The 23,428-nt window shown below is 42.9% G+C and overlaps 1 protein-coding gene across 2 annotated transcripts in view; it reads left to right on the top strand.

Annotated features, from left to right (window-relative positions):
- LOC306876984 (sodium leak channel NALCN-like) overlaps positions 1-23,428 on the top strand; it is a gene marked incomplete at its 5' end in the record, with an annotated part of 117,945 nt that overhangs the window by 83,495 nt on the left and 11,022 nt on the right. For both annotated transcript variants that reach the window (XM_079428483.1, XM_079428482.1), the window contains 14 exons: positions 7,827-7,963; positions 8,220-8,361; positions 8,645-8,718; positions 11,843-11,944; positions 12,071-12,140; positions 12,236-12,327; positions 12,758-12,880; positions 13,078-13,134; positions 13,947-14,067; positions 14,597-14,728; positions 15,119-15,286; positions 15,790-15,894; positions 15,988-16,094; positions 17,590-17,710. In XM_079428483.1, the coding sequence (XP_079284609.1) occupies positions 7,827-7,963; positions 8,220-8,361; positions 8,645-8,718; positions 11,843-11,944; positions 12,071-12,140; positions 12,236-12,327; positions 12,758-12,880; positions 13,078-13,134; positions 13,947-14,067; positions 14,597-14,728; positions 15,119-15,286; positions 15,790-15,894; positions 15,988-16,094; positions 17,590-17,710 (1,551 nt within the window). The remainder of the gene's footprint in view (positions 1-7,826; positions 7,964-8,219; positions 8,362-8,644; positions 8,719-11,842; positions 11,945-12,070; positions 12,141-12,235; positions 12,328-12,757; positions 12,881-13,077; positions 13,135-13,946; positions 14,068-14,596; positions 14,729-15,118; positions 15,287-15,789; positions 15,895-15,987; positions 16,095-17,589; positions 17,711-23,428) is intronic.

The raw sequence follows: 23,428 nt of genomic DNA, 5'->3' as shown, positions 1-23,428 counted from the left end.
GCTTACTGACTATTTGGACTTTTAAATATGAACATAATTTGTCTGTTAATATGCACAGTTTATTACTCAGACGCAAAACAGTGCTTCGCTCGTTTGCAAGCCATTATGTCTCTCGAGGAAAAAAAAAATTGCGCTCACCTCGCATGGTCGTAGCTCATTTTCTCATGGGCGGGCAAAGCAGAGAAAGGGGAGGTAACCTTTCCCCGTATGACGACATAAGTGGAAGATTCCAGATTGGGCCGTCTGAGCTTTCATTTTCTCAAAGGCGAAGCAGGATACCCAGGGCTCGGTTTACACCTATCGCCATTTCTAGCCACTGGGGGACCATAGTCAGGCTAGGGGAACTATTAATGTTAAAAAACCTCATAAAGTGAAATTTTCATGCCATGGGACCTTTAAAAAATAATAATTATATATCATTTCATATTTACATATGAATAAAAAAGCTGAAAATAACATTTAAATAACATATTAATCAAAAACTAACTAAAGGGATAGTTCACCTAAAAATTAAAAAAGCAAATGAAAAAATATATATTTCTAAAGATACTTTTTGTAATGCCTATTTGATGTTTTTCTCATTTAACACAATAATGGTTTTAAATGATCTTTTGTGGGTGATTTCCGATGAAATTTATTGAAGAGGAATATTTTCATCGGTTGACAGCCCTAGTATAGATGTACTGATATTTGGTGAATTGCCAAGATTCAGAGGTGTTAAAGTGGCTAGTGGAATTTCATATGTTGAAAGAACAGTCTAGCTGTCATGACCTGAATAAGCCGTTCTCCCTCTCTGACCGCTGTTTGTTACACATCACCTTTGTGCCACGTCTCCTGATGCAGTCTGTTCATTCGGCCGGTCATGAGCCGTTTCCCTCTCTGATGGCAGAGATTGATGGTTGTTTGCGGCTTGAGAAATCATTACTTTCCTCCGGTTAAATGGCAGTGAGAAGTGTTTAGAGCTGATAGGGGAAATGTTTATCTTTTTATTGACAGAAATCAAATGGAGGAATTTCCCTCAGGGAAGGAGGAGGAGGATCTGGCAGTGGGACCATGCTTGGTTGGTTGACTGAGGTCCCTGAACTCTTTCAAGAGCTACAGACTTCACGCTTCAAATCAAAACCTTCTAGCGTGTCAAACTTTTATTTGTCAAATCTACAACAATATAGTATACAGCAGTACTTGTTGACAGTACTTTATGACAGTGTGAGTGGAGCATGGCTCTTCAAATGTAACCACCACAATTCTTCCAAAACTCCTAAGCATGAGCTATAGTACAATACTGTAACAAGCAACACTAATTAGATACACTCACTATGAGTCATATTCCGGAGTAGAAGCATCCATTCATGAATACTTTTTCTAAAAAGCAATGCTGCTGTTGTGAGGAGGCAGTGTTCAGGTTGTGTTTAACAGAATTCTGTAGGTAGAAGCTGTTCTGTAGTGGGTTGTATTGAATGTTTTCTTTGACACATTAAAGAACAGAACTTAAGAAAAGGTCACAGTGTCAACTATTGTATATGTGCTTGGTGTCAGATGTTCTTTTGGGTCTTACCACACTGCCGTCTAGCGCCTAGAGCTCCCATTCCATATGATATGAAGTTCTCCGGGTAAATCTCAGAAAGAATCATATCAGTCAGATCACATTTCTTGCCAAAATTATATTTTGCCTATTTTTAGGACTATTTAAGTTTTTTTGTCAAAGGTTTCTTAATTTCCATTAAAAATACAATTTTTGAATGCATTCCTGCATGGATGTTTTAATTAATTTTTTCATTGTATTTTTTAACATTAAATTCAATTTAGCAAATAATGTAATTACGTATGTTACTGTTTAATAATAATACTTAATATATTAATAATATGTTTTAAATATTTAAATAATATATACCGATTTTTTATGAACAAATCAGAATTGGCTTGTGTGGTTGTCTTTAATTGGCATGAAAATAATGTGATGAATTTTAATGGTCCTAAAAATAGACTCGGTATGACCTAGATAGAATATTAACAGGTTTCTTCACCCTTCTAGCAGAAATGTTTTACCGTGTGACTGATGTTTTAGCCTGACTGTCTGGCTGTTTGGAGTCAATTGTGTAAGTCAAAGTGTGTAAGAAAGAAACTCCAGAGTTCCAGTCCAGCCAAACTCAGTTTTGTGGTATACAGTCAGGTCTAGTAACAGACAAAAAAAAGTCGGCTATGATATTATTGCTGTGGATGAAATAAAGATAAACTGCAGGAATTTTGAAATTCAGAGTTATTTTGTTTTCTGAGAGATGCTTCCAGCAACTGAAGACAATATCATCTCCAGTAATTTTTGTTTCTTTTTCGTTTTGTTTTCTGTTAATTTCCCATCTCTTGCAGTCATCAGCACAAAGCACATCTGGTCCTGCTCAGAAATTCCTAAAAAAAAATTGCAGTGGGGCTCAGATGTACAAACACACACACATTTGCATATTATCACACCCAGTCTAAAAAGTTTGGCGTCAACACACGCACACAAACACACATGCTGGTCCCTTCTAGCTGCGATAGACATGAAAGGACCCTCGGTAACAGGCCTGTCCATCAAATTTGGCTTCCAGTGCTCCATCCTCTGATCTAACAGTCACGCCCACACCTCCCCCACCCTCGCTGCAGCACCTGATCCAGATGTCTGCTGCCCCAGACACTGTGTGTGTGTTCCATCTTTCACCCAGACCCATTTTCATCCTTTCAGCTGTCCACTTTTTTATAATAGGGTTTCAACATGAAATCAAAATTGACCTTATTTACTTTGACACTTTCCTGGTCTTGTTATGCACAATTCATCAGTTTGCGTTATTCCAAAGAAAAAAAAAATTCATTATCTTTCATCAAAATGTAATTACTTGCTCTGACATTCCCTTTCAGTTGATGTCACCTAAGTTGTGCAGACCAGAATTTGATCATATTATTCCAACACACTTTCATGAAATTTCATGAGGGTTTTACAATTTCATGAGAATTTGTACAATGATATTTCTGTTTTTGTTCTGCTCATATCCAACGGAGTGTTAGACTTAGGTGAATACATAAAAAAAATACCTAGAAATCATTTTGTAGGGGTGGTAAATTGAAATTGGCAACTTGTATATATTGGAATATTTACAAATTCCTATGAGTTTGTGCTGCATATTATGATTTATTTATGTTTAATACTTCCAGTAAAGAATAGCTGGATTGTCTGCATTTATTATTTGTAATAATATGCTGATTGCCAGGTATTTGGGAATATTTCAGTTGCCGTACAACATGCAAGAGCTTTTTGAGGAACATCAGACGTTTTGCCTTGCCATGCTGTGCCACTCTCGCCATGCTAAGTATTCAGCCAGTCAGCCTCTCAGGTGGCAAAGGTGTGCCTCTAAGAGGTCTGGGAGTTTATAGCCTATGCAGCACCATGCCTCATTAGATACTAAATGAGAAGGAGAGAATGACCCCTCTACCCCTGAGCTGCTTATGGAAGTTCAGCAAGTCTGGTGCAGAGTAGAGTGGCATGTGTAATGTATGTTTATCAGGCATGCTAGAACTAAATCAGCAGCCTAACTGAAATGGAATCTTAAAAGGTGACTGATTTGGAGTGTTCTACTTAGGGGTAATATACACAGAATACACTAATAGTCTGGAGCAGGGCATTTTTAAACATTTATCTTCTTTTAACTTAACACAGTGTCTAAAAAATGCTGAATTTGTATACACATACCCATACATAGATGTTTACATGTGTAGTGCAGTCATCCTGCACTAGACCATTTGCTCACATTCATGTAATTCCATATAATAAATGTTGTTTTGGGCCCCATTGACTTTCATTGTATGGACAAAAACAGTTTAATTGGTCAAAACATTATCTTTTGTGTTACATACATGATGACAGAATTTTCAGTTTTTATGTGTATTATCTCTTTTATTGCTGCTGTATTCTTGCCAGTTTTAGACTGTAGACTTTTGAACATGACATATCAAATATTCTGATCTTTTTAAAACCGATATGCGATTATGTCTGCTGACGCCGTCTCTGAAGGTCACATTACACACACACACACACCGTTAGACATTATTACCTGTGTTTACATTAGCTCTCCACTGTTTTATGGTGACCTAACTGGAGCATAAATGTGTCTAATGGCCTGTAGAGTAAATTTGTGGGACGGTGACATACAGATTTGTAGACCGACCTATCATTCATGACGCTGGGCGCACAGTGCACTATTATAGGCTCCTTTGTGAATGTTCCACAGACCACGCAGCAATTGGTCAATAACATGGACCCTTGTCTACTTGAAAGGTGGGGGACTTGGAGAATAGCCTAGTATGGTTCACCTGAGCCTGAAATTGGAAGAATGTGCGAATAGGAGTGAATGGATCACCCTAATGTGTCCCAAGGCCAACACATTCATTTCAGATGCACGGCTCCCACATCTGTGATTTATGGAAAATGCTACATATGATTCATCATTATGAAGAGCTATGGCCATATGCCATTTTTACCAACAAAAAAAACCCAAATCATTACATGCAGACACTCCACAAGCCATCAGGGGGACAAAAACATACAGATAGCTACAGGCAATCATGTAGAGATGCAAATCAGCAAGATGTGTTGCACTGTATGCAATGTATGTGAACCCATATCATTTGATATTGATCTGTTTATTGATCAGGGTGTATTTCACTTTCTAGCTGTGCTGATTGAATTTGGCTTTGCCTTCCTCTTCAGCGCTCCATCACAATATTCTGTCATCGTTTACTCACCCTCACATCGATTCAAACTGGTATGGCTTTCTTTTTTTCTGTGGAACTCACTGATCTTTCCATGCAAAGGGTTACAGTAGTATTACTTATATACTATTTTGTAACATTTACATTTTAATTAACACTTGTGAAGCACAATGCGATTAACAGATTGCAACTTTTCACCATTATTAAAATTTATACAGGTTTGGAAAAACATGAGGCTCAGTAAATACCGAAACAATCTTTATTTTTGGGTGAAATTTGCTTTAAAATATCAATGATACCTAAAAATGTATTCAAATTTTGAATCCATTGTGATTAATTGTACAAACATTTGTTTTAGCTACCAGATTGAAATAAACAGGGGGGCTGGTGTGTGGCATTGCAAAGCTGGGAGGATGCTTCACGTTAGCTATTTATACTAGAAGGATGTAAATTGTGTTGGTATTAGTTAGGAGCGCATGTTCTCTCTGCAGTGCTCCATGTCGTGTGTGTCTCTGGGTGTGAGCTAATCAGAGGCTGTTGCCTAGTAATTGAAGAGTTGAAGCCACCCCGCAGAGTGCAGAGCTATTGATTGGAGCCTTGGGGACCTGTAAGGTTTCAAACACACACGCTCTTACAGTAAAGTTGCCCTAAAACAAATGTAGACAACAGCAAATGGTTGTTTTCCCTATGTATTTTTCTCACTTAAGTACTATTCTGTATCCAGCTTCTGCAATAAATGCAAGATTGCTGAGGGAACCCTCATACACTGCTTTTGGGGATGTTTAAGGTCCAACAGTTCTGGTCAGGTGTTTCCTTAGAATTTGAGAATTTTCTCCTGCCATCTGCAGTTTAGGACCTAAGATCTGCCTACTGGGCCTAACACAGTACCTCACTCATGGCTTTAAAGGTACTCTTGCAAATTTTGCTACACTGTGCTCACAAGTGTATTTTGTTGCAATGGATAACAGCCATAACCCCTTCGGTGGCCCAGTGGATAAGTATCGCTAAGGAACTTATCCCTAACGAAGCCTACTCCACAGCACTAAGAGATAAACCCTTTAAGTTTCATATGATCTGGGGCCCCTTTCTTAAATATCTAGGTGTGGAAGCGGAACAAACTGTATGTTATCCCTGGGAATTCAAAATCTAGCATGGAAGGGATATTTGACAAAGTTGATTATTATTATTATTAATTATCCCTGTAATTTCTAAAAAATGCAATTAAAAAAACTACTATTCTGAATATTTGTTGTGAATGTTTGCGGTATATAAACAATGGATTCCTGTTGACCTTTTCACAATGGCCATTGGCCACAAACATTGGTCCAGAATGCTTTTATGCACTTTTTGGTTACATAACCTCTCCACTGTAGTGCTTCATTTCCAGCACAGAGCATGACCTGCTGTCTGTAACTCTGAAAGAACAGCATGTGATGCATTACAGAGGTCTCAATTTATGGCCAATTCGAGTGTTGAATGAGAAAAATCATAGTCATAAATACAATTATATGATGCAATGACATTATTTGCATTTCTATTTTTTGATGGTTCCTCTTGGTTACTCTTGCCAAATGCTTTTCATTTCCTGAAGGGTCCAGGTCAGCTGCTTATTTTCAGCTGTAAGCTATCATCAGAGAACCTAATTTCGATGGTTCTTACTTCTAATCAGAAATGCATCATATATTTATCTACAGGCGTCCAGACGGATGCTTCCAGCCACAGAATTCTAATACTTTTTTTTATACGTAATTAAATTAATTGCTCTCCATTATTTTTGACAGAAAGTAATTTCTGAATACATATTTGAATTATATTTATACTGCAGCAGTGGTAGATAACAAACCAATAATAACAAACCAATAATTGTTTGCGTAAAAATAAAATACAGCTAACCATATAATCATGCGTAGTACGATAGCAAAATAAATAGGCTTATAAAGAACTCTTCCCATATCCCATATCTTTTATTGTCTGATCTAACAATGACATTTCTCTATATATCAATCTATGGTATTTTGACAAAAATGTATGACACTAGGTAGAAAGATGCCAACATTACATTGTCGAAACCATGAACAAATCTACACAATTTACTGTAAATATCTACTAAATATAATATGAGTTAACTTGCAAGAAGGAAAAACATGGTTTGTGCCAACCACTGTTTTGTGTCTAATAAATAATAATACATTTAAATATTGGGTTGTACTGTTGGATTTCCATTTGATGTCAGTATACAATCTGGGTCCTGAAGCAAAACAAGTTTAGCGCCGGTGTTGTAATGGACGGATAACTGCATTGAGACTGTGCTCTGCTGCCATCTTTGGACAGCCTAGCAGAACAGCATTCTGTTAACAAAACGTTTTGCTTTTAAATCCTGCCAAACGAACATCTTGTTCTCAAAAAAATAAAAAAAGGAATGGAATAAAAAATTTAAATAATTAAATGTTTAAATAATGTTAAGAATTTAATAAGAATTTAATATTTAAGTTAGTTAGAAATTAGGGTTATTGTTTTAGTAAATCAAACTGAAATTACTTGTTGTTTTTTAATCAGTAGGGAATCAAGTGGATTTCTTTTAATGTGCATTTATAAGCATGTTTAGAACATTTGAAACAATCTGTCATCTCAGTTTTATCTTATTCACTTTAATTTATGCATCTCTTCTGACAGGAGAATGAGAAGTGATCCTCTAGCGTGCTCTGGCCTAATCGTCTGAGGCCTTTATGTTGCTTGATAGACATGAAGAAAGATAAAAGTTTATGGCACATAAAGTCAGTTAAGCCTCAGAGGGCCACATTAATTCAGAGCAGTGCACCATACAGGCTAACCCCTTCCTCTCTCACCACCAGAAGTGAGGAACTGAATACAAAATACACCATCTTTGCATTCTACTTGAAGACCCGCTGAGTTTTCAAAAAGGGGCAGTCAGAAGTAGAGATGGACAACTTATGTCAATTTTGGACTGTCCTCCAAATGTTTTGAGGGCTATGTGTGAAAACACAATGTGGCCCCATCAGAGTCTCTCAGTTTAGTCACAGAACGAGACATTTGTTTCAAGTGAGTCTTCTGGCTTCTCTCCACAGCTGAAACAGAGCGAAGCCAATGCTGATACGAAAGAGAAACTTCCTCTGCGATTACGGATCTTCGAGAAGTTCCCCAATCGACCGCAGATGGTGAAAATCTCCAAGCTGCCATCAGACTTCACTGTGCCCAGAATCAGGTACCGTGTGCACTGAATGATACCTCATATATTGTGAATTGTTAAAGAGAGAAAAAAAAATTACATTAAGGAGGCTTCCAAACCAAATATATGAGACAGAGTGTCATTGGACTCTTGGTGGTGGCTTTTACTTATTTATTCCTTTACACTGAATGCCTCCATACTTCGTCCTCAAGAATTCTCTGAAAACGTGAAGTCCCTTGTGTGTTTGCGTGTGACTGTTTGGTTATGCGTGTGCCGTGGGCATGTGCCGCAGGGAGAGCTTCATGAAGCAGTTCATCGACCGACAGCAGCAGGACCCCAGCTGTCTGTTCCGTCGCCTTCCCTCAGCGTCGTCTTCATCCTGTGACCATTCCAAGAGGTCTGCCATTGAGGATAATAAATATATAGATCAGAAGGTACCACACTCCATCTCTCCCACGGTCTGCCCCCTCAATACACACAGAGACTTGAATGTTCTGAAAGGAACAGATCTATTTCCCACGCAACAAGACTTAAATAACCAGCAGTTGCATAACTACATTTTGTTGATTACATTGGGATGTTTTTGTTTGCTGATATCAAATTCAGCTTTACTCATATAATAATAGCTGTTTGCAAATATATCCGTCTGAATTATACTGTGTATTGATCCGTGTCTCCTGTGTGCATCTTACTGTCTAAACTGCTTTTTCTTCCTAGCTTCGAAAGTCAGTATTTAGCATCCGGGCACGTAACCTCATGGAAAAGGAAACCATTGTCAATAAAATTCTGCGGTGAGCTTGATCTGTTCTCCCAGCATTTTTTCAATAATATAAGCTTCATTAATTTAATTTAATTTTATATATATATCTCCTGGTGGAATGACCTGCCCAGCTCAATCCGAGCAGCTGAGTCCTTAGCCATCTTCAAGAATCACATCCCTTCCATCTTTATTTGATCCTCTAACTCTAGCTCTCTCTATTCTAATTCTATTCTCAAAAAAAAAAATGACTAACACTAGCTTTTCTAATGTTTTTGTATTCTATCTTTTAATTTATTATACAATTAACAATTCATCCAAAGTGCACACACACAGCAGTGAACACACACACACCCGGAGCAGTGGGCAGCCATTTATGCTGCGGTGCCCGGGGAGCAGTTGGGGGTTCGGTGCCTTGCTCAAGGACACCTTAGTCATGGTATCGAGGGAGGAGAGAGCGCTGGACATTCACTCCCCCCACCTACAATCCCTGCCGGACCTGAGACTCGAACCCACGACCTTTGGGTTACAAGCCCAACTCTCTATCCATTAGGCCACGACTTCCCCATTGAATATATATAAATATTCAATGACTGAGATTGATATTTTGCTTATAGTATGCACATCCTAGCTAGGCTACAGATTTATTACCATATAGTCATTTAAAAAGTCAATGCAAATCTATTTTTCACATGTGCAAACATATTTATACTCATAATGTTTGAAATGTTTAATGAATTGTTGAATTGTATTGTTATTGAATGAGAATTTTAAAATTAATTTAAATTAAGATATTTGGTAACACTTTACTTAAAGCCTTTATTTATAATGAATTATAAAAGTAGTTTTAATGCATTATTTATGCTTTATAATGCACCTTATAATGCATTGTACAATCTCATTAATAATTGTAACCACAGTTAATACATTTTAACACTTATCAGTCCATTGTAACACATGCATTTTAAATTCAGTTATAATTATTTACAACAAGATATAATGTATTACAATGCAAATTATGAATAATTATAATGCATTATACCCTTTAATAACCCTTTATATTGCATTATACATAAAGGCTTTAAGTAAAGTGTTACCAGATATTTGATGGGCCAGCAGGGATAGTAATAGAGCATTGCTTTGTTCTCTGGCAGCTTTGGGCAAAAAACACATTAATTCCTATACAGGGTGAATATGTTTTGATTTTGATCCTCCATTTCCATGATTTTGACTCCATGTTTGTCATACAGCTAGCCCGGCAGTCAGAGCAGATAATGGCGTCATATCAATATAACTGTTAGTGGGTCACCTGTGAGCATGAACGAACAAATTAATATTTAAAAATCTGGCAGCGATGCAGCCAAGTATTCCCACATTTTGCTTCAACCGCTCTCGTCTCAGTCGTTAAGTTTCAGATCACGTCGATGCCGTCCCCACCTCCCTCGTGTTATATAAACACACACTCATACACCTCACCTTGTCCACCCCTCCTCCTCCTGCTTAGCAGACAGACGGCACATCAGTAGCCATCCCACGTCGTCTGTGCTGTCTGGGGCATTCAGTCTGTCTGCATACACACATGCACGCACACACACATCCCTCATCAGCCAGGCACTCATCACTCTGAGTGGCCATAAATAAGGGCGACGTGTTCTCTTGAAGCTGAAATTGTCATTAGCTGTGTTCTGGTACATGACTCTGCAATTAATGGACAATAGAGAGGCGGTGGTGAGCAGACGGCTTCTCAAAGCATACATAGATCAGCACTGATTTAGAGCATAAACAGCCAATGGGATCACAGCAGTGGAACAATCTCCCAATACCAATTATAGCAACAGCCTCACCAGTTACATTTCATCTCCAGACTTTGAAAGATTTGGCTTTAATAAACTGTCGGAAAGCACCACAAGGGGCTTCTTTACTATTCCGTCTTACAGATCTCTTGTTCTTTTAGTGCTGCATTTATTTATTTATTATTGGTTTTATACAAAGACTTGTTCTACATGTTTTGTTACCTGTTCAAAAAGTTGTCACAAACACAATATATGGGTCATCTTCAAGAAACAATGTTATTTGTGTGAGAAAGATGCAGGTAAATAACTATTTCTGCTGGACATACAGTAAATTCAAACCTCAAGCCCCAAGTAACTTAAATATATATATAGTGGTTTTATTTCAATTTAGTTAGATTTGTTTCTGCATTCCATGAAACTAAAATGTAATGTGAAGAATGAGTAGAAATTTGATATTCCAATCAGTTACATTTAAAGATAAAATTATGGTTCATTTAATTCAGTTCATTATGTGCACCGAATATTAAACTTTATAGCATGATTAAAATGTAAATTAAAAAATAGCATGATTATAGCATAGCAACCAAATATTGTGTCTAAATTCAGTATGCTGTTAAATAAATCAGTATTAACTCATGGGAAAACACACATGGGGTTGCTTGCTGAGAATGTCCCACATGCATACAGAAAGTTACTTCGGTGTAAATGGAGTCAACTGAGTGATCATCATCTAAGTTTTGTTATTTTTGGCAGAAGTGGAAGTGGGGCCTAGTATGTTAGATGTAACCTCATATACCTATACTGAGTATGCCAAATTTTTCCTAGGAGATTAATTCCCTCCTACTGCTTCATCTTCTTTTCACTGTTAGCCTGAATTTTTAGTGCACCACAGGTCACATTTGACCACTCTGAAAAAAGGATTAATTAGTTTCCTCTCCTTATAACGGTTTCCACCTGCACAACACAGTGTTAGCTAATAAGAACCATCTTCTGCATCGGATGTACAACAGCGTACATGACAGGCAATAGTGGCATAGCTTAAGGGCTGTTCACTGATGATCTTCACACAATCCTATAAAGTATGTATAGCAAAACTTATTTGCATTTGTAGTACCCCCGAAATTGAAAACCTTTAGCTTTTGTAATGTGAATTATTTCTAAGTGAAAAAATAGTGGAAATAATTTAGGATGGGACTTCAAAATGGAGATTGTTAATTAAATAAAAGCCAGCTTAAGAGTTAATGTTGTCTTAATATTGGATGGGCAGTAAAACAAGTCTCATTCATGCATTTTTTTAAAAGAATACCACACTGTAATTTTTTTTCTCTTGACCTAGTTATGGTTTGTCTGTGTTAATTTTTTCAGAGCCTGCACTAGACAACGTATGCTGAGTGGCTCTTTTGAGGGTCAGCCAACAAAAGAGAGATCCATACTCAGTGTCCAGCACCACATCCGCCAAGAACGCCGGTTAGGAAAGCCCATTAACATGCTTTCACATACTCTATTTAATTTATATAAGGATCAATGGATGGATGTGTAGTCATAAAATGCACTACATTATGCTAGTGTGTTAACCTGCTCTTTTTGGCACAGGTCCCTCAGACATGGCTCTACCAGCCAGAGAATCAGTAGAGGGAAATCCCTGGAAACACTCACTCAGGATGTGCGTACACACACACACTCAGATATCATCGAGTAAAAGCTGACAGCACTATCTGTGACTATCTGTGATCTCTGACATGCGTGTGAACTCTTCAGCACTCCAGCACGGTCCGCTACCGTAACGCCCAGCGGGAGGACAGTGAAATCAAGATGATACAAGAGAAAAAGGAGCAGGCTGAGATGAAACGGTATTTCTGACACTCCATACACTTTCCTTGGCATGCAGTCGGTCCAACAGATCTTATCCCCCCAAACAAAACATGCCATGTGGGAGTTATTACACCATATCTTTCTCTTCTACTGTATGCTTATGGTGTCATAGTGCCATCGGTGTATGACAACAAGACATATTGCAGGGAAGCAAAGCTTTTGTTTTAGGTAGGCTGTATTTATTTGCTATGTTCAGAGGGCAAGGAGGGACTGTAAAATATCAGATCACATTTTAGCTGATTTACAAATACAGTACACTAAAAGAACTAGTACAGTCCCTTCTGTGCATCCTATATCTTTCTATCTTTTCCACACTTTATCCCAAAGCAGGACTAATAAAAGCAGTGTTTGCTGAATATGAGATTTCAAAATGATTTATTGTTAAGCCTATAATGTTTTTTTCCCCAGAAAAGTCCAGGAGGAGGAACTCCGAGAAAACCATCCATACTTTGACAAGCCACTCTTCATCGTTGGTAGAGAGCATCGCTTCCGAAACTTTTGCCGAATGATTGTGCGGGCCCGTTTCAATGCGTAAGACCAAAGCAAATACAAATCCACTGCAGTATATTATTAGTTACAGTAACATTTTCATACGCCTCAATGAGATGACTAATCCCTTTGTACCATAATCATTGAAAAAATGCCATGTTGTTTCACAAACTGTTGTGTGTGTGTATGTGTGTTACATTTCTTTGCTGACACTGTGTTAATGGGCTTTTTATGAATAGGTCAAAAACGGATCCCAATACAGGCGCAATGAACAGCACAAAATACCATCAATTATAGTAAGTCCGTAAATGTTTAGGGCCTTCACACCACGATAGCCTGGTAATATACACAATTCAGTATATAAAAAAAGGATTGCAGCTTACACTTGACATCTTTCTTTTGTAATAAATCATCATTTAAAATGTGTAATGTAATTAAATCATAATATATTATGTAAATTGTAAAATATGAGTACATTAGGTAACACTTTATTTCCTTGTTACACGGTACATGTACTTACTATTATAATAACAATAAATTATGCATAATTACATGCAAGTAACCCTAATCCTAACCCTAACCATATAGTAAGTACATGTAGTTAATTAATATTACTCAGTACTTAAATATATAATTACACTGAAACAAGGACACCTTAAAATAAAGTGTAACCATACATTAATTATAAAATAATGGAAGAATACAAAAAATTAAGAATTTAGGGGAGAAATGTGCTTAATTGTCATGAAAATAATGTCAAAATAATTATATTTCTTATTTTTCCAGCATATTTTTGTGGTTAAAATATGACCTGCACATGTTTTCTTGAGATTTCCTCATTTATATGTCTGTTTTGATTCTAGAAAAGAATGGGCTTTGGAAAGTTTTGATCTGTAAAACAGGCCAGGGTGGGTTAGTGTGGGATTAGATGGAAACTTTTGGACTTCAGTGTCCTAGCGGGATTTCACCAGTTTCAAAAAATCTGCAAAATTAAGAAAAGTTATGTAAGCTCAGACTGAAGAGTCGGAAGAATGCAGAGTAGGAAAAGAGAAGCACATTTAACCTGCACTAAACCTTGCATGTGTATGTGTCTGTGTGTGTTCTCCAGTGATTTGCTGGGATTGGTAACCTATCTGGACTGGGTGATGATCGTGGTCACCATCTGCTCTTGTATTTCCATGATGTTTGAGTCCCCTTTTACTAGGGTCATGCATGTCCCTACCCTGCAGGTATTCTAAACCCAACCGGTCACCATTCTATCATACACACACATCCAACTAACTTTTTTACCCTGTAAATGTTCCTCATCTCTTTCCTGAAGGCTGGTCATCATGTCTCACTTTTGTTGCAGTCCAGCACTTTTGATTGCGACTCTTAACTAGTTTTGCCCTTTTGATCATGATCCCCACTAATTTAGTCTTTTAGTTCATTTAAGTTGACTTGTTTCAAAGATCTTGTACTTTACGAGACAGAAAGTTGGGGCTGATTGACCTGCCACTCTTGAAAGTCCTCTGTCTCTTTTTCTACACCACTGATTGAAACGCCACTTCAGACAATCCAGGATGACCTGATCTTTACCTGATAAGGATATTTTCAAGAGCACAGACATCAGTTTTTGTGTTATGACACTTCTCTAACTTACCAGAAGACAATGAATGGTTATGAAAAAGCTTGCAAAGCTTTAGTTATGTTTTTATAAAAAGCTGCTTTATGAAAAATTGTATTCTATTGTACACTAAACCACCCCTTTCACTGCAGATCGGAGAATACGTGTTCGTCATCTTCATGAGCATTGAGCTGAACCTGAAGATTATGGCAGATGGTCTGTTCTTCACTCCCACTGCAGTCATCCGAGACTTCGGTGGTGTCATGGACATCTTCATCTACTTAGTAAAACTCCATTCTCAGCTCTCCTGTGAAAAACCTACTTTCCGACACATGTGAAAGGCAGCCTTCTAGCTGATTACTCACTTCTCTAATGAGGCTCTGAAGATTGCATTTTAATGACCCTAAACAGCGTTTTATTTAAATGACCCAGTCACGTCAATTTCATCCTGTATACTCATTTCAGAAGAATTCTGTCTGTCTCACACAAACATTATTTGCATTTAATAGAACAGCCTACACTTCCTCTGCTGAGTAATACTTATTGCATTTATATTAATAAAGCAATATAAATATGTCATAGAAAAATAATCTGCAGTTAGTGATTTCACATTCAAGATCAGGATTAAATGAAGAGTTGTGCCCTTTAAGGTGATCTTTTTGCCTACTCTGTAGGTCAGTCTGATCTTTCTATGCTGGCTACCAAACAATGTGCCTCCTGAGTCTGGTGCACAGCTCCTCATGATGCAACGCTGCCTGCGCCCACTGCGTATCTTTAAACTGGTGCCCCAAATGAGGAAGGTGGTTCGAGAGGTCCTCAAGGGTTTCAAAGAGATCTTCTTGGTGAGTGAACAAATCGGCCCACTTCCTGTCTGTAGTTGCTCAATAAAAGCAGAACAGAGATGGCTGGCTATTTGTTAATTCTTCTAAAAGATATATTTTGGTACCTTTTTTTCTTGGATATGCTTTCTTACCCTGTTTTTATTTATTTATAATTTAATTTTAAATAATTTTTCAGTGTCTTGCACTGTTGTTTCAATAGATGATATTTTGGAACAAGAGGTTTGTGTTCTGACTGAGTACATACACTTTGATTTAAATAGTTTCGTGGCATGACCCCTTTAATTGAAAATCGAGAAGCTCTCTTCTTTGCAGTAGTGGAATGCAATGCATGAACTCAGCAGTATTTGTCTAGGAGATTTCTTCATGGACCTTCTTTATTAAAGCTTTGCTCCCCTTGGGTACTTTTCTTTGAGCTTATTATAGGGTTACTGTATATGAGAGTATTGCACTATTTTGTGGGAAAGCCATCTTGCTGTAGACCGGATTATTGATTTCCCAAACAGGTCTCTATTCTTCTTCTGACACTAATGCTGGTGTTTGCAACCTTCGGGGTGCAACTCTTTGCTGGAAAACTTGCCAAATGTAATGATCCCCATATCTCCAATAAGGTACAATGTAATTCTTACAACTTTTCAAACTAAGTTCGGGGTGGATGATCTTCTGTACTTCACTAAAATTTTGTGCTTTGTGGACTTTTTCAGGAGGACTGCTATGGCATCTTTAGAATCAATGTGAGCATTTCAAAGAACCTGAATTTAAAGCTCAGGCCAGGCGAGAAGAAACCAGGATTCTGGGTACCAAGAGTTTGGTATGAAATAGAAAAAGTTGTTGAATGTTGAATGTTCTCTATATATTTTTTTTTGTTGTTGTTGTTTTTCAAATGTTCAAATTTAGTGTATATACAATATAAATGTACAATATAAAAATGTCTTATTGAGATTAGACTAAAATTAGAAAATTTGAGAGACATTAATTTTTACTTAATTTTTCTTTTATAGAATTTAGTTTCATTTATTAAAAGCACAGAATAATTAATCACAAACTGAACCTGTCACATCTTCAGTGTTGAGGTCTTTTTGAGAAATCCCTGTTGTAACATCTCATCTGTGACAGCACAAACCAGTATGATAAATGCACTCATCAGATAAACAGCACCACATTTTCATCATCTTTCATATGTATTTTCCCCATAAGCAATAGTCAGTGTTGCAGTGCAGTTGTACGGTTTGTCGTGGGCATAGAGCAGGGGGCTGATATAGCCTTCCCTCAGGCATAAACACAAACAACACAATCATACACCCACACACCAATGAGTCTGTTATTGCTCTGGAGATGTGTGGCAACACAATGGCAATTTGTTTGTGAGACGTTAAATAATCAAGACCTGCAAAAGATACACATGGGTCCATAGCCGTTCTAGAGCAAGCAAGTTTTCTGCTAATGCTGAATATCAGAGAGAGAGAGAGAAAGGTTGTTGCTCTTTTATCTTTGAGCGCTTTGCGTGATAACAGGAAAAGAGCTAGGCGTTTGATCCTCTTGGCATTGTGTTCGTGTTCAGCCCATAGAGCAGTGCGTCTCCAGTCCGCTCACAAACACACACACACACACACACAGACACAGACAGACACCATAACATTTGGGTACATTTTATACCTGAGATTAGAAGAAGGGAACAGCTGAGTTTTATTTTATTTTTTTCCTCTTGTTTTTTTTTTTTTATGTTTTAAGAGCAGTGGTACTTTATCTTCAACTCAGAAGATGAGTTGACAAAATGATTTAAGAGTCACATTTTAAAAATGCTTTCTGAATGTTCTTGGTTTCGTGTCATTGCTTTAAATGTGATTATAACAATTAATGTCTGGTTCATATTTCAATGAAATAAAATACAATTTTAGAGTCTTTAACATTTTTCCATTGTGTTATTATTTTCATTACCATTACATAGTACATACTAGAATGAAAATCATTCTTTGTAAATACATCTGCAAATACATTGTATGCTTACAATTATACTTTACACATATAGCCTACTTTACATTTTAAATTATATGTAATAATTTTTTCTGCCTTACAGTAATAAGAATTAAAAAAATTTCATAACAGAAAGTTACTGAGAATTGGGGAGCAAGGTGAAAGTAAATGTGCTCATGAAAATGTCACAATGGAAAATAAAAAATTAAAAACATGCTTAATATTCCAAGATAGAATTTCATATTTTACTTTTGATTTAGGGGTGACATTTTTTCTACCTAAGAATAGACACAAATAAAAATGTCAAATATTTTTTGAACTGCTCTTTTTAGGGCAAACCCTCGAAACTTCAATTTTGATAATGTGGGCAACGCCATGCTGGCTCTGTTTGAGGTGCTGTCACTGAAGGGCTGGGTGGAGGTGAGAGATGTCATCATACACAGAGTAGGACCGGTAAGTTACTTTCCCTATCTGTCGGTCACTACGAGTTATGTCGTGACGACATAGGGGATTTACTTGGAAGCCCCAATCATCTCTGACTTAAGAGAAAACGCCAATGAAATTGGCTAGTGGATTTTGCATACCTGAGCCACTCCCCGTGCATACGGGTATAAAAGGGCGACAGGTGCATCCACTCATCCGATTTTTGCTTCGGAGCCGAGTGGATGAACGTGTTGATCTCCACAAAGCCATTCATCATCTGTCTGGAAGCTGTTCTGGTTGGCGTTACGGTGCGAACAGCGGTGTCCTGTCTGCAGCGATTCCCCTGGGCACTTCAACTGAAAGAGCAAATTTCCTAAAAGAGCAAATCATGGTCGGTTCACGTCTTTTTAAAGACGCTGTTCCGGCCGTGTCCTCTTGGTTGCGGTCGTTTCCTGTCCTCCGTAAACAGCCACGATCGTTGTCTTCAGTGTCTGGGGCTCCAGCACGCTGAAGCTGCGTTCGTGGATGGTTTATGCGTTCATTGAGCGTGTAACCATAGCAGCGCTGCGATCGCGCCTCTCTCTCCTCACGGGGATGGGAGGGGCCCCCTCTGTCACTACCCGCGCTGGCTTCTCTGCCACGAGCAGAGAACCATCGGCTAGTGCTCTGGGCGATCTGAGGGTTACAGTGAGAGCCTTCCGCCGGGCCAGTCCCCACGGACCTTTCACTCCTCCTGCAGCAGCTGTTCTGTGCGGCTCCCCGGTGATTCTGCTGTGCCGTCTCACGGCGTGCCCAGCAGTTTCATTCGGCGCGCCGATAGAGGATTAGATGTCGATCGCGGCATCGGGGGATGGGCAATCGTCCTCTGAGGATGAAGGTTCGGCGCAGCTGCGGGGTTCGCGGCCGCCGCCGAATCGGACCCAGAGTTGACGGCCGTGCTTTCCCGGGCCGCCGCGAGATCGGGCTGGAGGCGTGCACACCTCTCAGTCCTGAGCCCTCGCGGTGAGATGATTGGCTCCTCGGCAGAGGCTGTGGCTCGCGACCACGCCCTGCCCTGGTTCCTTTCTTCCCGGAAGTGCACGAGGAGCTGATGAAGTCGTGGACGGCCCCTTTTTACGGCCAGAAGCGGCGCGTCTGCCTCCTCCATCCTCGCTACCCTCGATGGCGGGGCGGCTAAGGGTGACGCTGACATTCCCCAGGTGGAGAGAGCGGTCGCGGTGCACTTGTGCCCGCGAAACGCCGCCACTTAGGGGAGTCGTTCGCGCCTCCCGTCCAAAGCCTATAGGCTGATGGCCGTTCTCGGCCAAAGCTTATAGTGCTGCGGGCCAGGCCGCCCCTGCCCTGCATGCCACGGCTATCCTGCGAGTACACAGGCCAAGGCATTAAATGCACGAGGGTAGTACCAACCCGAGGTTGACGCAGGAGCTGCGCTCAGCGACTGGCCTTGCCCTACGGGCAACGGAAGTCACAGCGCAGTGCCTCGGGAAGGCGATGTGCACACACTTGTGGTCCAAGAGTGCCGTCTGTGGCTCAGCCTGTGGAGAGGGGCGAAGTCGACAAAGTACACTTTCTCGAACGCTCTTGTCTCCCAGGCTGGACTGTTCGGCGACACTGTCGAGGACTGTGCCCAGCAGTTCTCGGCAGTACTGCAGCAGACCGAGGCCGTCCAGCACATCTTGCCCCGGCGTGATGCACCGCTCCGCCACAGGGCAAGCCCCAGTCTGCTGGTCACCGTGGGCGCCCTCCTGTGTCCCTTTGAGCTGCTCCGCCTTGTGCTGGGGCGTAGAGCCTCTTGCAGGAGCGTGGCGCCCCCCCCCCGTGTTCCAACTGGCCCCGATATCGTCCAAGGAGGCGATAAAACGGCCCTGACACGGGCAACCCGGAGGTGTGGGAAGCTGCTCTATCTCAGGAGATGGCGGGATCAGCGCCGCTCCTTCCCCCCGAAGGAGGGTTGGGGGGAGAATCATTCATTCTGTTCCGCCGCTGGCTCAAGAAAGCCAGCGGTACCCACTTTGTCAAAAGAAGAGCAATTTCCTTTTTCCCCGGGTTATCAGGTTCGCGGGTTGACAGTGCGCGACGCACTGCCTCCTCACTCTCGCCCGCGACCCATCTTGCCAGCGGCCAAGAGAGTGCGGTTCGGGGACGCGGTGCCTCCCCACGCACCTCTAGCCAGTCCCCTTTGGGACCTAGGGAGTTCGGTAAGGATGCTTCAGAACGCGCTGCCTTCTGTACTATCCAGCCCTACTCCTCTGCGCTGCACCACCGCAGGTACGTCGATTGTGCCGTTGGAGCCCCTTGCACGGCGTCTGGAAGCGTGGCTTGCGCTGCCCAGCCCGTCTCGGTGGCTCACGCGCACAATTCGACTCGGCTATGCGATTCAGTTCGCCAGGCGACCTCCCAAGTTCAGCTGCGTTCTCGAGACCTTAGTGGTAGCTCGGAACGTTCCTGTCTTGCGCGAGGAGATTGCTGTCCTCCTGGCAAAGGATGCAATCGAGCCGGTCCCTCCAGCCGAGATGAGGCAGGGGTTTTACAGCCCTTACTTCATCGTACCCAAGAAAGGCGGTGGTCTTCGACCAATCCTGGGGTGCAATCCCCAGGATTGGTTTGCAGCGATTGACCTGAAGGATGCTTACTTTCATGTTTCGATCCTTCCGCGACACAGACCGTTCCTACGGTTTGCGTCCGAAGGTCGGGCATGGCAGTACAAGGTCCTCCCCTTCGGGCTCTCCCTGTCTCCCCGTGTCTTCACGAAGGGCGTTGAAGGCGCCCTTGCCCCGCTACGGGAAGTGGGCGTCAGGGTCCTCAACTACCTCGACGACTGGCTCATTCTGGCCCAGTCCCGAGAGCAGTTGTGCGATCACAGGGAGCTGGTGTTACGGCACCTCAGCCAGTTGGGGCTTCGGGTCAACTGGGAAAGGAGCAAGCTCTCCCCTGGGCAGAGAATCTCTTTTCTCGGTGTGGAGTTAGACTCGGTGAGTAGGACGGCGCGCCTCATGGACGAGCGCGCCCAATCAGTGCTGAACTGCCTGAGTTCCTTCAGAGGCAGGACTGTGGTGCCACTGAAACAGTTTCAGAGGCTCCTGGGGCATATGGCATCCGCAGCTGCGGTCACGCCGCTCGGATTGCTTCATATGAGACCACTTCAGCACTGGTTGCACTCCCGAGTCCTGAGGTGGGCATGGCGCCGCGGTTCACTTCGGGTGAGTATCACGCGCGAGTGTTGCCGCTCCTTCAGCCCCTGGACGGACCGTGCTTTCTACGGGCCGGGGTGCCCTTAGAACAAGTGTCCTGGCATGTTGTTGTCACAACAGATGCCTCCAGTACGGGCTAGGGCGCTACATGCAACGGGCAGGCAGCCTCGGGGCTCTGGACAGGGCCTCGACTGCTTTGGCATATCAACTGCCTGGAGCTGTTGGCAGTGCATCTGGCCTTGCGGCAGTTTCGGCCACTGCTGCTGGGCAAGCATGTGTTGGTCCGCATGGACAACACTGCGGCTGTGTCGTACATCAACCGGCCGGGAGGTGTACGATCACGCCGCATGTCACAGCTCGCCCGCCATCTCCTCCTCTGGAGTCACACGCAGCTCAGGTCGCTGCGCGCTGTCCACATTCCGGGGGAGCTCAATCGTGCGGCCGATGCGCTCTCACGACAGCTCACTTTCTCGGAGAGTGGCGACTCCATCCCGAGACGATCCGGCTGATCTGGAGTCGATTCGGGGAAGCTCAGGTAGACCTGTTTGCTTCCCGCGAGTCCTCCCACTGCCAGCTATATTCTCCCTGACCGAGGGGCCCCGCGGCACGGACGCACTGGCACACAGCTGGCCTCGGGCTTTACGCAAGTATGCATTTCCCCCAGTGAGCCTACTCGCACAGACACTGTGCAAGGTCAGGGAGGACGAGGAGCAGGTCCTGCTGGTCGCGCCGTATTGGCCCACCCGGACCTGGTTTCCGGAACTCATTCTCCTCGCGACAGCCCCTCCCTGGCGTATCCCTCTGAGGAAGGAACTCCTTTCTCAGGGGCTCGGCACCATATGGCACCCGCGTCCAGATCTGTGGAACCTCCAGGTGTGGCTCCTGGACGGGACGCGGCAGACTTAAGTGGTCTACCACAGGCCGTGGTAGACACCATCACTCAGGCTAGAGCTCCTTCAACAAGGCAAGCCATGCTCTGAAGTGGAGTCTGTTCGCGAACTGGTGTTCTTCTCGCCGGGAAGACCCCCGAAGATGCACGATTGGAGTAGTGCTTTCTTTCCTGCAAGAAAGGTTGGAGCGTAGGCTGTCACCCTCCACCTTGAAGGTGTATGTGGCTGCTATCGCGGCCCATCACGATGCAGTGGACGGCCGGTCCGTGGGAAAGCATGATCTCATCGTGAGGTTCCTGAGGGGTGCCAGGAGGTTGAATCCGCCTAGGCCACCCCTGATGCCCTCCTGGGACCTCTCTATCGTCCTGGCGGGACTTCAGAGGGGTCCCTTTGAGCCGCTGGACTCAGTCGAGCTGAAATTCCTGTCGGCTAAGACAGCGCTCCTGACCGCGCTCACTTCCATCAAGAGGGTCGGGGACCTCCAAGCATTTTCGGTGAGCGAAGAGTGCCTTGTGTTCGGGCCGGACTACTCTCACGTTGTCCTGAGACCCCGGCCGGGATACGTGCCCAAGGTTCCCACCACGCCCTTCCGTGATCAGGTGGTGAACCTGCAACCACTGCCTTCGGAGGAGGCAGATCCAGTCTTGGCGTTGCTGTGTCCCGTAAGAGCATTGCGCATATACGTGGACCGCACCCGGAGCTTCAGAAGCTCTGAGCAGCTCTTTGTCTGCCACGGAGGTCAGCAGAAAGGGAAGGCTGTCTCCAAGCAGAGGTTGGCCCACTGGATAGTGGAGGCCATCGCCTTGGCGTACCAATCCCAAGGCGAGCCGTGCCCCCTTGGGGTGAGGGCTCACTCCACACGGAGTGTTGCCTCCTCCTATGCGTGGTCGCACGGCGCCTCTTTGGCAGACAGCTGTAGAGCTGCGGGCTGGGCGACACCGAACACCTTCGCGAGATTTTACAGTCTCCGCGTGGAGCCAGTCTCTTCCCGTGTGTTGGGTAACAGGTAAGTGGCGGGAAGAGTTGGCCGGTGTCACGCTTGCTGCGCCATTCCCCCTCACCCGGGGATACGAGCGCCTGTTTTCCTCCTCCAGTTCAGTTCCCCGGACGGCGAACCCTGGTGGAGACCTCCAGCACCCCCGGCAGTCAGACTGGGCGGAGCAGTCTGACGCCAGGCCCAGTACTGGTGCTAGCTCGCCCGGGTCTCCGGTCAGCCCCTGTACTCGGCTAGGTGTCCGTATGGCCTGATTCCCTTCGGGTAATCCCACACGTGTATTCATCCACGGTACGGTTTCCCTCACGGTAAACCCGTGTCTTCCCTTTGGCAGAGCTCTGTCAGGCCCTGCTGGCAGCCCTCCTCCCTACTCCTAGGTAGGATCTGCCCCAGGGTCCAGTCGTATGTAGTACTGCCCCAGGCCTGGGTCAGTCCATATCAGTGTCTCCACATGTTACCTCCCTTCGGGCAGGATGTGGCCTCCGTAGCGCCCTTCTCCGGAAGGCTCGCTTCCCCGTCGTTACCGCCAAGCTGTAACAACAAATAGGAAAGACTTGAAGCAGTCTTTCATAGAAGGTCGAAATCCCTTCCGATTCTTGGGGAAAGGAACAGCGGCTTGGCTATCTCCAGCAGCAATGTACTCAGTGGTCCCTGCGGGCACCAAGGTTAGCGA

The sequence above is a fragment of the Barbus barbus genome (assembly GCF_936440315.1).
Source record: "Barbus barbus genome assembly, chromosome: 11".
Taxonomy (NCBI): domain Eukaryota; kingdom Metazoa; phylum Chordata; class Actinopteri; order Cypriniformes; family Cyprinidae; genus Barbus; species Barbus barbus.
Note: the sequence above shows the minus strand (reverse complement) of the source record. Positions and strands in the feature narration are given on the sequence as shown.